This window comes from Myotis myotis, unplaced genomic scaffold (assembly GCF_014108235.1).
Source record: "Myotis myotis isolate mMyoMyo1 unplaced genomic scaffold, mMyoMyo1.p scaffold_m19_p_6, whole genome shotgun sequence".
NCBI lineage: Eukaryota > Metazoa > Chordata > Mammalia > Chiroptera > Vespertilionidae > Myotis > Myotis myotis.
Window position 1 is genome coordinate 92,592,990 of NW_023416368.1, and position 14,013 is coordinate 92,607,002.

Genomic DNA, 14,013 nt, shown 5'->3' on the forward strand with positions numbered 1-14,013 from the left:
CATTTGGTTTTTCATAAGGAAAAAATATGAAACCTGTTAAATTTGTGATTAGCCTTGACCAGCTTTAGTCAGAAAACCACTGAGACTCTTATTTTTACATTTCTCCTGAGCTAAGAAACATCTCAAGCCACTACCGATCTCATGTACACGCAGAGGCTCTTTATCATTTCCAAACTGTGCAGCCCCTTCCAGGCCAAGTTCCCCTGGGGCTTGAGCGCAGAGGCGTGTGCCCAGGAGGCGCTGAGAGCCACCTTTCCTCCCCAGGCGAGTGGAGAGCAGGAGACACACCCATGAGGGAGCTTCCAACTGGAAGCCTGGTGCTTAGAGGTCATGGTTAGAGGTCAGCTACAATGGCTGTTAGTTTCAGGATCAGGAAACTGCAGCCCAGAAAGAATAAGTATTTTCTCAGGAAAACACAGGAGTGAGTGGGGGAGCTGGGAATGGATCCAGGTATCCTGGCTCTCCGACCAGAGTTCCGACTGCCCGAATGGAGAAGACATGGGAGAGGAGATAGGCAGGAGGCTTCTTTGTCGCAGCTGGCATCTGGCTCCTCTGTCTGAGCCTTAGTTACCTGCTTTGGAATCCAAGACTCGAACGGCCAGCTCCCTCCGCTCCCCGCGTGCCTCGCTGCACAGGCACCTGAGGGACAGCGAGACACACAGTCCTGCCCCCTCCCCTGGATGTTAGAGTCTTTGAAGGAAACAGTCCACTGAGTGACTCAGTGTTCTGTGCCACGGAACAAGCAGAATGCTGTGGGCCATGCGGTGGGGGTGGTTTATTTGTGCTATCGGTAGAGCTCCTAAGCCCATGAGTTCAAGTACACATCTTCTCCGAGTTGGTCATTTCACGGCTTTGCTGACCAGCTGGACAGTGCCTCATCGAAGCCTGGTCTACTGAGCTGAGAGGTTCATGACTAGGAAGAGACAGCCCTGAGTTTCAGTGAACATGCTGTTCCTACAAACCTGGTCCTCAAAGCAGAGTCCACGGGCCCTCACAGCCGTGCGCCTGCATGTGCTCACAGCTGCCAGCCAGCTCACGGGCCTCTGCTCCCGGGAAGGAGAGGGAAGAAAAGAGAGTGTATGTCTGGGGTGGGGGAGGGAAATCAGTGGTGTGGCTAGAGGAGTGTGAGGACGGTGCTGGGTCCCTTAGTGAGAACCACATTTAGACCCTCAGGTAGAGTTGTAGAAACTCATTCTTACTCTACTCTTCATCCCCAAATGGAGTCAGCTTGTGGGTGCTGGTGGTCAGGCCTGCACTGGCCACGGGGAGGGCTCGTGAGTGCTGTGCGGGGTTCTTTTATTGTTCTAGTGACATTATCTCCTAACTTTTTCTCTCCATCTAAAGAAAGCACTTCACCCCGGTGCTGGATACGAAGGCATTTCGGAGTACAAATCAGTGGTCTATTACCAAGTCAAACAGCCCTGTTGGTATGAGACTGTCAAGGTGAGAATGGAACGCCTATCATAATTAAACCTGGTTCACATTCCTTTCTTCCTTTTACCTACAAATCGTTCCCACCTTATCTGGAAGTTTCAGATGGGTCGCCTGTGGTGTGCAATAAGGAATGAATTGATCATTACAATTCTGTGTAAGAGTCAGATTTCTTGAATGACATTCTCCTTCGTTAATGTGTAGAAATTTGAGTAGACAGACTGTTGTAATGATACAATAGGCTGCCAAGATGGTCCAAACCCAAATGGGAACTTTCCCAGTCTGCCAGCAGTTGCCTAACTTTATTTGCTTCTTGGCCTCTAACCAAGTTTTCTGGGCCTCTTTTCAGTTTAAATACGTGTATTACAAATTCCAATGTGCTTTTCCGATCAGTCATCTTCTGTGAGCCTCTCAGTAGCCCTGCGACTGAAACATTCCGTGCTGTAAGGCCCTTCTGACTAGGTGCCCGGGACTCGGAGGAGAGGCTCGATTCCCAGGCCCTGCAGCTGCTCAGCGCTCTTTCTGATTGCCCACGTTGTCCGAGCTCCACAGAAAGCTCAGGAAATACACGTTTGTGTTCATATCTCCATTTAGGAGTAACTATTTCCCACAATTTCATATACTTCAGTTATGTTTTCAGTTGTGCTATTTATATAAATTTATACTGTGCTTTTAAAAACTACTTTATCTCCAAACATTAAAGTTACTCAGAAATGTATTTTTCGATACTTGTATAGTACTCCTTCGGAAATCGTGCCAGGATTTATTTAACCGTTTGCACAAGTTCTCTGCTCTTTTCATTGACTCATACTTCTGTTTTTCCTGTCTCCCATCTTCATATGAGCAGTAAATTCTTCCTTGTCCCCAGTATATCTCTTTTCCTTCTATTAGAGGCCCGAATTATTACCATATATACACCTTGCAATCTGAAAGGTCCTGTGTGAACCTCAAAGTGCTGATGTTTCCCTCTGAAGTATTTCCTGTTGCAAACAAGAAGACAGTAGAAAAGTGGATCATCTCCATTCTCAGGATCTTCCGTAAACAGCAAAGAGGATCTTCTCCCGAGAGTCTTTTGGCTTGAAAATAGCTAAATCTCCTTTGAATGAAACCTCCCGCCAAATCTCAGTTTATAGGAATTAGTGCTGGGACAAGACTCTGAAACTAAGCCCGACTCCGTAAAACGAGCTCTGAGAACAAAGTAATATATATGTGTGTAAGCTATTGATTCCTTCCTATTATGCAGGTATCCATTGCTATCGAAGAGGTTACTCGCTGCCATATACGGTTTACCTTCCGACACCGATCGTCGCAGGAATGTGAGTACCAGGAGGTCTGGGACATCTCCGTGTGAAACAGACATGGAGAACAAGATACTTGGCACCTTCATTTCAGAACTCATTGGTGCTTGGATATCAGAAGAAAAAAAAAAGAATTTTCTTGGGCTTCTAAGATCTGTTATTATTTTGTATCAGAATTTCCCCCAAATGTGTTCAGTGAGCACTAAAATTTTGTAAGATGCTAATAGATACTCTATGACAAAGAGGGTTTCATAGTCCACAGGAATAGGAAATGCTATAACTTACCTCTCTCTGAAACAGTCACACTGTGTGTTGCTGAAAAGTCCTGCAGCAAGAAAACTATTTAATATGAAACTGTTTAACCTGTTGTCTCCCCAAATGACCACTTTTCTCATTTCAAGTCTTTGATTATGGATAAATGTAAAGGCTGCCCTTAAGTGTGAACAGAGAAGAAAAATGATTGTTTTCAGATTAATCACAAAATTTCTGCAAGTATCTTGTTCTCATTTAGCACATAAAAATGCAGTTTTTTATTTCAAACTGGATGTAGTCGAGCCATCTATGTACCAGACTGCAGACCAGGCCCTGGGTGTGTCCCAGCAGATGGGGCACGGCCACTGCTCGGAAGGGCCTCTGTGAGCAGGTTAGGAAGCTGAGCAAGAGAAGAGGAGACTACGTTCAGAGCGGGAATACGGCCACAGCAGCACAGAGTTGTGGGGAACACGGAGCCCGGCACCTCGCCCATTAGGGGATTCATGCATGAGATTTCCTACAACTTAGGTGAGGTCTGAAGGGGACTAGAAGTTAGCTCAACAGAGAGTGACAGTGCAGAAAAGTGCCTGGAAACCAAAGTGAGCTCAGTAGAGCCCAACGGGAGCAGGGAGAGCAATCATAATTTCAGGTTGAATGACATGAAATGGCACTTTGTGGGTCAATGGCAAATATCAGCAATTTCGTACGGCTCTATGCAGAGCATTTATCCAGCCTTAGTTTGTACCAGACACTCAGTGAAGCTCCATTTCCACACCACCTTGTTTATACCCACAATAATCTGATAAAATGCATACTACTTTAATCCACACTTACGTATAAGGAAACTGAGCACAGAGGGGTTAAGTCCTTGGTCAAATGCACACTGCCAGGAAGTGGTAGAGCCTGGGTTGACAGTCTTGCCAGGTGGGCTGGAGCCAGATCACGAAAGGTGAAGGTTCTTTTGAGCCCTGTATGAAGGAGCCATTAAAGGGTGTGTTATGGCGGTGGGTACACGTTTGGTACATGTTTAAAGCAGCTTTATTAATAATATCATGTTGGACATAGCCCAGATGGTCATCAAAAGGAGAATGGATAACCATTGTAGAAATAGAGGGAAGAGGTGGGGTGGCCTGAACTTAGGCGGGAACAGAGGGGATGAAGAAGAATGGCACAGGCCCCAGGGGTATTCAGTACATGGAGATGACATGGGACGGAGTCGGTGTCCACACCCACATTTCTGATGTAGATCATCTAGGGGTTGCTGGCCTCATTCATTTGTAAACGTAGGGAGAGGAGCATAGTGGAGGTACCAGAAGATTTCTTTGTGGGAAATACTTCCTTTAAGAAGCCTGTGACACACACTGTATGATTGTAACTTGCTGAACTGTGCTGCTTACGGCATGATTGAACGTCACACCCCAGAGCAAAATGTGAAGCCGGACGTCATAGCCATCGCTTCCTGACCACCTCTCTGCACTGCTCAGACTCGCTGTTTCTGTCTTTTCAGCCAGAGATCGATCGGAGCGAGCATTCGGGGTGGCCTTCGTGAAGCTGATGAAGGCAGACGGCACCACCCTGCAGGACGGGAGGCACGATCTGGTGGTTTATAAGGTGGGGCACAGAATGAGCCTCAGAAAATCACTGAGGAAATGTTTACTCCTTCTGAAATTGGCTCCGAAGGTTCCTTTCAGACTTATACCTATAAACATCAAAAACTTCTCAAGTCCTGGCCAGCATGGACCAATGGTTAGAGCATCCCAGCCTGCGCACTGGAGGTTCTCCAGTTCAATTCCCTGTCAACCCTGTCAAGGGCATGTACCTGGGTTGCAGGTCCGATCCCCGCCCTTGGGTCAGGGTGCTTTGAGAGGCAACCAATCGCTGTGTCTCTGTCACATCTGTTTCTCTCTCCCTCCCTCCTCTTCCCTGCTCCCTTCCACTCTCTCTAGAGTCAATGGAAAACATATCCTCACTCATCCAGTGAGGATTAAAAAACAAAACTTCTCTAGAGCTGCATGTGTTTGCCCCTTTAAGTCTAGCATCCCGAAGGCTACATCCCCCTGGCTGCGTGGTCTCCCCTCCGCTTTCTGGAAGGAGTGAGTTCAGTATTAGTCTCCCTCTCCTGCACGTGGCGCTCATGGCCGCCTGCTTGCCTTTGCGTCACCCTGTGTGGCGTGTAGACAGTTGCACTGTTGGGCGTGGTTAGAGTGTGGTAGGATGTGTTTTTCATATCAGCGTGAGCCAGGCACCACTTCTCTGCTATCGGGCATCGTTTCCTTCCCTGACAGTGTTGTCTTCTAACTGCTGCAGAGCTATCGCATCTACTGAGATTTTAGAGTGGAAAGTAGATGCCGGAAGATCTCGTCCATCCAACAGTATCATGGGTTGGCAGCTTTTTTGAGATGTACCCGCCTGATCTGTATTTTTCTTAATAGCTATAATTAGTTCATAGATAGTTTGGGAAGGCAGGGCAAGCTGTTTCTTCCCAGTGACCCCAGTCAACCCAATGATTCATAATTGTGACCATTTAGAGGTTCCAGATAATAAATTCCAACCTTATTCTTTATTATTTATTTATCTACTTATAGCAGACCCCTAGGCTATTCTTAGTCTAGCTCACAGCTTACTCCGTGTTTATTCAGTTTGAGACTGGGCTCCCACCCTGGGTATTGCCGCAGTTCTCGGAGTTGGAAGGGACCTGGTTTAATTTGATGAAACCTCATTTCTCATCCCGGAAAGGCACCGTCTTCATTGGCGTGTAGAGGCTGTGCCCCTCCTTTGATCTTCCTGACATGCTGCCTTTCCAGGGAGACAACAAGAAAATGGAAGACGCTAAGTTCTACCTGACCCTGCCTGGGACCAAGGCAGAGATGGAAGAAAAAGAGCTCCAAGCATCCAAAACCCAGACCAGCTTTGCCCCCACCAAGGAGAGCACCAAAGACAGTTTCCAGATCGCCACCCTCATCTGCTCCACGAAGCTCACGCAGAACGGTAGGTGTGGGATGGAGGGGCCCCAAGCGCACTCTGCTTAGGCCTCCTGGGGCCTCCCGCTAGGCTCTGGCTGGACCAAGTGGGCCACGTCTTCGGACGTGGGTGCTGGGCACTTGGGCTGGGTTTTCTGCTCTTCAGGAGATGGCCAGAGACGAGAGATCCTGAACCGATAGCTAAAGCTCCTTCTGGGGTATTGTTGTCCATCGTTCAAACAGGATAAAAAGCATTTGTGCATTTTTTAATACTTTCAAACCTCTAAATGTATTCATTACCAGGACCCGGCAAGGTTTCTTTTCTGGATTTATGACAGTGTTTAGTAAACGAAGTCTGAGCAAATGGGAGAGTCAGGTTAGTGCTGACTTCTGTTGCAGCAACCTTTAGGCCTCGGCATACAAGTCTGGTGACAGTTACTGTAAATTGGCATTCATCATGCTACAGATCTTTATAAGTGATTTAATCATTTGCCATTTTGTAGGTTATGTACTGACATGAACACATCCTTTGGAAAAAGCCACTTTAAATTATGAACTGTTTTCAAAGAATGGCTTAAAATGAGGTCCTATTCTGCACAAAGAAAATTAAAAATTTAATTTATATAAAATTGGAAAGTCTTATGTTTCTTTCCTTTAAGGGAGCGAAGAGCTCTGATAATGTGTCCTGTGTAATAAATGTAACAAGGGATGTTGGTAATAAGGGGAGGACACTGGCAGAGAAATAGAATCGGTCTTGGCCTAGATCTTTATATTGTCTCCATAGTTTTGCCTTTTTCTGGCGTAAGTTTTGGTGAGTGTGCTTTTACTTTCCAATATGTTATGTAAAAAGTAAATATAATAAACTGCTGATATGAGTTGAGTTGAAATGTTACAGTATTTATGGAAGATGATTTAGAAGGTATATCAAATATATATAAGGTATTCAGATTCCTTGACCCAGTAACTTGACCCCTAGAAATTGAACCCAAGTAAACAATGAGAGAGGTGCACAAAGATTAATGAATAAAGATTTTCCCTGTTATTCATAAGAGGGGAATAGTTGAAACAACTAACTATCCAATACTTGGGACCAGTTTAAATTATAAAGTGGAATTAAAGGACAAAATACATGCCATTGCCAAATATATTTCAAAACAGTCAAAGACATGAAAACTTTTTAGCACTATGTAGAGTATAATCTCAGTCTTCTTTAAATGTCTGAGGACAACTTGGAGCCAGTTGCCTGGGTTCAAATCCCAGCTCTGCCACTTACTAGCTGTTTCTTAGGCAAGTCACTTGATCTGTCTGTGACTTGATTTCCTCTTCTTTAAGGGAGTATAATAGTATATGTTTCAAAGAACGACATAAGTTAAAATATGTAAAAGCAAAGCAACAGAGTCTAGCGGCCCCATTGGAAACACTATATGAGAATTAACTCTTATTACTGACACCATCATTATAAATACACAGAAAAAGACGAAAAGAAACAACTTCAAAAGTTTGGATAGTTCTTATTTTCTTTGTTTCTTTCAGTATTTTCCAAATTTTTAACTATGAAATGTCAAAATGTTATTTTTTTAAAAGGAAACATTTATTTATTTATTTTTCATTGATTTCAGAGAGGAAGGGAGAAGGAGAGAGACCTAGAAACATCAATGATGAGAGAAAATCATTGATTGGCTGCCTCCTGCACTCCCCCTACCGGGGGTCGAGCCTGCAACCCAGGCATGTGCCCTTGACTAGAATCAAATTTGGGACCCTTCAGTCGACAGGTTGATGCTCCATCCACTGAGCCAAACCAGCTAGGGCAAAATGTTATTTTTTTTTAAAGTATAGCAATAGCCTATATAAAGCATTAGTGTACTTTTGAGACTATCAAGGGACACTCAAGAGGGATAGCATTTATCAAACACCTAGTAGATCATCCTTCCCAGAGATTAGAGCTCAAAGAAAACAAGTAACAGAAGCCTGAAAACGATTTCTAAAACAAAGAAAAAGGGATTTCTGTTAGAGAGAACCATATTGTTATGTTGCTTGTTGTCTCTGTGTTGAACATTTAGGAAGCTACTGCCAGGTAGCAGTATTCGGCTCAGACACTCGCCCTGCGGCATCTATATCGCCCATCGTCCACGTGTTCTAAACCTGTGCTGTGCTGACAGCCACTGGCCACATGCAGCTTGGGACATTTAGGTCAAATAAAAGTAAATGAGGGGAGGAATTCAGTTCCTTAGGTTCACTAGTCTCATTCAAGGGCTCAGCGGCTTCACGGGGCTGGTGACTTCAGTTGGCCAGCATGGATAGGCAATGTTGCCATCATCACAGAGGTTCTGTTGGGGGGACTGCACTCTTTCCTTTGTTGTCATCTCATTCCTAATGTTTAGATCTCAAAAAACTCATCCTAACAAACCAAAAGAAGTCTTAAATAATGTCCTCTCCCAAAAAGGTTGAAGGAGGCAAACTGATCTTAACCAAAGAGAAGTGACCTCTGTCGGCGGGATGGGATAGGAAAGGGGACAGAGAGGGGAAAGTTGGGGAGACCAGCAGGACGGCATGGGCATCAGGAAAGCAGGGCCTTCAGAGGGACAGGTCATGACTGTGGGTTCCTCATGCATTGGCTCTCCTCTAATTTGATGTAAGAGATAACGCACCAATGGAATTTGTTCTGAGAAAGAAGAAGCTGGAGAATATTAACAAGCCACCAATCTCAGAGCATTTCCTGATCAGGAGGGTAGCTGTTCTTTCGCACAGACCTGACAAAGGCATTTCTTACTAGTGGTACCAGGACTATGCAGACTCGGAAGGTGAAAAGCCACAGGCCATTGTCCAGGCAGAGCTTGTTGGCTCTTTATTAGTTTTTTCAAAGCAAGAACAGACCGGTTGTTTACATGGAATTACTTGTTGCTGGGCCCAGGTGGAGGGTGAGAAAAGATTTGTTGTTCCAGGAAAGGGAAAAGGGATTTCAGTTTTGAGCGAACTGTTCACAGTCACCCAAACCCTAGCACATGGAGACCCAGTATTCCCATTAGTAACCTCAGTTTACTGACCAGAAAATTGAGTCAAAGTGCTAAAATATTTCGCCTGAGATCATAAGTGGTGGTCTTGGATCTGAAATAGATAAATAACTCCAAGGCCAATGTTTTGTGTGTTTTTTTTAAATTAAATGTTATGGTTTCTAATCCTCTCCCAAAGGTATTCACTATCCTGAATTCTGGGATTATAAATTAGAGTATCCTGAATTCTTACATACTTTTCTTGGGGATAGAAATTGGGACAATTTGATAATACCTGGTTCAGATGAAGACGGTCATTCCTGATGACCCAGAAATTCCACTCCAGTTTTGTATCTCAGAGAAGCTACTGCACCTGGTCCAGAAGACACATGAGAATGTTCACAGCAGAATTGTTTGTGATAGAAAAAATTAGAAACAACCCTAATGTTTATTGGCAGTGGAATGAGTAGGCAATTATGGTGCATTTATACAAGGGGGTAGATGTTACACAGCAATGAAAATTAGCTTGAGCTATCTGTATCAACCTGTATGGGTGCAGAAACACAGCTAGTCCAGGGCTGTCCATAACACCGTGCCACCACCTAGCCCCAAGACCTGTGATTCACCAGATGCCAAATGGATTCCTAACATGAGAGTGACGAGGCATGCAGACATGTTTAGGGAGTAAACTTCCGGCTGGTCGATGGGTTCTTTGCAACTTCTTGAAGCTGCTGGGTGACTGGAGTGTGTAAGTCCTTTTTCTCAGGCAGCGGTGAGTGGAGTGAAGTGTAGATGGAGTGGTCCCATTGACTAGCCTGTGACAGAAGTGGAGATGGGAAGATGGAAGGGGACAGTGCCTAATGGGCAGGCCTAGCACAGTGCCTGTTATTACATGCTGAATTAATGAATGAATGAATGAATGAATTAAATAATTACATTGAGCACACGACTAGCTTCCTCAGGGCTACCAGTTCTCTTTTCATCCATCTATTCATCTGTTCATTCAGTCTTTCATCAAACATATATTGAACACCTACTACGTACATAGCAGCATGGTGGTGTACAAGAATAAAAACAATATGATTCCAGCCCTCAAGTGACTCAAATCTATGGGAAGAGAAAGAGATACCAAGAGTGTCTTTATTATCTGTTATTTTAAGGTTATGGATATGGGTATGTAGGAAAGAGTGCCAACAGCAGAGAATGATTAGGAAGTTCTTCCCAGAGGGAATAGAGAATGGGCCATGAAATGTAAAGGGCTTGGCTGATGTGGCTCAGTGGTTGAGCAGGTGGACCAGGAGGTCACAGTTCGATTCCCAGTTAGGGCACATGCGTGGGGTTGCAGGCTTGATCCCCACGTAGGGTGCATGCAGGAGGCAACCAATCAATGGTTCTCTCTCATCATTGATGTTTCTATCCCACTCTCCTCCCTTCCTCTATTTGAAATAAATAAAAACATATTAAAATAAATAAAGAGTATTAAAAAAATTTAAGTAGGGGCTTGCAAATACATAGTATTTGTGTACATTTCAGAAAAAGAGAAGAATATATGCAAAGACATGGAGCTATTTCAGATCATGCCACTGTGGGGGATGAGGCATGCAGAGAGAAAGGTGGGAGATGTGGCTGCAGGACCATAGGTGCGGCCTAACTGCCTTCCATGCGGAGTACTGGGGCCTTATTCTGTTGACAGTGGACAGGCCTTGCGCAATGTCTCTAGGCACCACGTTTAGGAGACTTCCAAGAGATTAAACATTAAACAATATTTAATAACAATAAAACAAACACCAGTGAAGAAATGACTATTGTAATGAACAATATGTGTTTTCAACTACTTACATATATATTTATACAAGTCCATTGATGAAAAATTACGTGTTGCTTCTTTTACTAGGTAAAGCTCTGTTAATGGCAATAGTAACTTGATGTATTAAACAAAATAGTAACAGTCCAGATGCCTGTTATATTTCCATGGGACACTTTAGTAGCCAACATTCATTAAAGCTGAAGTGGCTTAAAGATTCAAAAGTCTACGTTTTAAATGTGAAGTCATCTGAAGATTTTTGTCCCAGACTTACCCAACGGGGCCATGGATCTGTTCTGCCTTCCTTTGAAATAGCAACTTACCTGGTTTGCTTGTCTGTTTCTTTGCAGAACTCTGGGGAGGCAATATGTCAAAGTAGCAATGACATGATTTTTTGGAATCAGATGAATTTACAATTAGATTCCATTCCTACCACTTCCTGGCAGTTGTGTGACCTAAAGCAAGGCATTCAGTTTCACAAAGCCTCAGTTTCCTCATCTCAAAACTGGAAAAAATGAAGTCTGCTCCGCAACATGGGTGTGACGTTTAAAAGCATTAATGCATGTGTGCAAGTCCCCTTTCCCCTTTGAATCTACTGAGACACACACACGAGGGAGAAATTAACCAGTGCAGCAAATTAGAGGTAGGAAGATTACTTAAAAATAAATACATTTAAAAGGGAGTGTTTTAGGCATCAGCTGTGTGGCTGTGATGTCATTATTGCAAAATGTGAGTTCTATTCAGGTATTGTTTTATGGTCGTGAACATTAGTGGTTAATTTTTTAAAAATCTTTTACAAATAAAAGAAGACCACGAAGTTTTTCTCTGAGTTAGATGGGACACAGTAAATTAATGGAATACATGAGGTATCGGCCACCATGAAGAGCCATTGTCTTTTCTAGAGAGTTCTGCAGCTATATCCAGCAGTGGTCTGGGCTGCTCTTTCTAATCGCTGTCTAATGTTTATGGTTTGTGCTCTTTTCTCCTAGTTGACCTGTTAGGCTTGTTGAATTGGCGTTCGAACTTCCAGAATATTAAACACAACCTAAAGAAGTTAATGGAGGTGGATGGAGGAGAGATTGTTAAGGTACGTTTGGATATCCATACTTAGAAATATACCCACTATATTATTACTTCAGCATTTTAAATTAAACCTATCTTTGTAAATATAACACTTGCTATCTACATTGAGGAGCAAGCGTGTGATTTTTAAGAAAATGCTATTTTAAAACCTATGCTATTGAAGCCTAATTATCCCTGAATTTCTACAGCATGGAGTTGAGCCATAACCACCAAATAACCTCTCTGCTTTTTTCTTTCTGCAGTTTTTGCAGGATACACTCGATGCACTTTTTAATATAATGATGGAAATGTCAGACAATGAAACATATGACTTTCTTGTGTTTGATGCACTGGTAAGCAGTTAAGCATATTAACTAGTGTTTATTCTCTGAACCGTTAATTTTCGTTATGCCTCCTGCATAAATATTTGTATACATCTGTCTTGACTATTTCTTGAGGCTAAATATCTAGAATTGAAATTAGAAACATTTGGTTTAGATTCAAAGCCCTTTTTATTTCTCTTTCCTAATAGATCTCAATTTCAGGAATTACTTTAATCACCTTAAAGTTATCTAGTCCCACACCAGGAGGAACCACTCAGAGAGGCTTGCGGCTTGCAGCGTATGTGTGTATGTGGGTTCACGCAAGGCAGACTGGCTTCCCAAGTCTTAGTCACATATATGTATGATACACAGCCCTGCAGATGACTCAGTGTCACACAAAGCACTTAAACACACAGTCCGTTCCAGGAGCTGAAATCTAGACCAGGAGAGGTGATCTGGGAAGGCCAGAGTGGTGGGGGGAAGGGGAGAGTGGAAAAGGCTGACACATCCAAGCCGAGCATTATTTTCTCGTCAGGATTTAAGTTCAGTGCAGAATTTGGAAGGTAAATTGCACCTTTAGGTCATTCTCCAGCTCGGAGAAACGTGAATGCAAGCACTCAGGGCTGGATGATAAGGGATGACAAGACAGGAAATGCCTCCAACTGAGGTCACACCTGGTGAAGTCCTGAGAAGGAGAGACTGGCTCTGAGCCCTGTGCCTAAGGTCATGGAGGCATTCCTGCGCCAGGGCAGGGACAGTGGCAGCTGGGGAAGTCTCCGTGCTCCTTTTGCATTTTCCTCATGAGTAGGTGCAGATGCAAAGAGGTTATTTGCGGATTATGCACCTGACGATAGGAGAGCGAAATTAGGGGGCAAAAGTCCAGTGAGGTTCAGTTACTGGGGCTCTCACCCTGCACTCAAGAAAAGAATGCCATAGAATATTTCCTTAGCTGCATCCAGGTCAGAGTTTATTCTTCCCTTGGAAACCCTGTCCGTATCCCCTCTCTCCTGCCCCATGTCTCCCCGACCGTGTCCCTTGTGCGCTGCACTGAGACAGCGAGGTCCCTGAGGCCAGGGTGCTTCCGCTGGTTTCCTCGCAGCATCTACGCGGTGCCTGACACGTCATAGTCTCCGTTCATGTTAAATAGAAAGGAACTCAAGACATGAGTTGGGCTGGAATAGAAAGTGAGAATGCTGCAGACATGGTGAAGAAGGAAAGAGCAACCGATGTGAGATCCAGGTGTGGACACAGCCTGGGGCGTGTTCAGAGCTGCTATTTGTGTTCCTCCCGTGCCAGGTGTTTATTATTTCACTGATCGGAGACATCAAGTTCCAGCATTTTAACCCCGTCCTGGAAACCTACATTTACAAGCACTTCAGTGCCACCTTGGCCTACGTGTGAGTACGACCCCGGGAGCCTGCTGTTGGGTTGCCCAATTTGGACTCTTCGATCTGCTTGTTGAGAAACGCAAGGATCATAGGCTGAGTAAACGTGGCTCCAAGGGCAGAGACTTGTTCTGAGCTTCCTGGTGGAAAGTGGGGCCATCTAACATTCTTACCCTGGAAATGTATGAAGTTCAGGCTCTCCTGGGAACTGAGAGAAGAGATAAGGCTGTATATCTTTAAGATTCCAGAAGATATAGGGGAGGAGTGTGGCCATCAGGAGCATCAGCCAGGACAGCTGGCCATACTCAGGATCTTTGCAATCGGGTGTCAGTGAGATTAGCCTGAGGCCCTGGGGATCAAACAGTGGAGTAAACAAAACCATGTCTGGTAGAAGAGCAAGTCAGGCTCTCAATCCTATGCCACAGTGCTGTACAATTATTACTAGTGAACTATGAGAAGACTTCATTTCCCCTTCTTTGCATGAGAGGGAATGGTCTCTCCCTCTTCC

At 44.2% G+C, this 14,013-nt stretch overlaps 1 protein-coding gene across 1 annotated transcript in view; it reads left to right on the forward strand.

Moving 5' to 3' along the window:
- Positions 1 to 14,013, forward strand: part of DOCK5 (dedicator of cytokinesis 5) — a 206,434-nt gene that overhangs the window by 121,756 nt on the left and 70,665 nt on the right. The window contains exons 15-21 of the mRNA XM_036314683.1: positions 1,345 to 1,443; positions 2,675 to 2,747; positions 4,489 to 4,592; positions 5,786 to 5,969; positions 11,725 to 11,822; positions 12,061 to 12,150; positions 13,417 to 13,517. Coding sequence (XP_036170576.1) covers positions 1,345 to 1,443; positions 2,675 to 2,747; positions 4,489 to 4,592; positions 5,786 to 5,969; positions 11,725 to 11,822; positions 12,061 to 12,150; positions 13,417 to 13,517 — 749 coding nt within the window. The remainder of the gene's footprint in view (positions 1 to 1,344; positions 1,444 to 2,674; positions 2,748 to 4,488; positions 4,593 to 5,785; positions 5,970 to 11,724; positions 11,823 to 12,060; positions 12,151 to 13,416; positions 13,518 to 14,013) is intronic.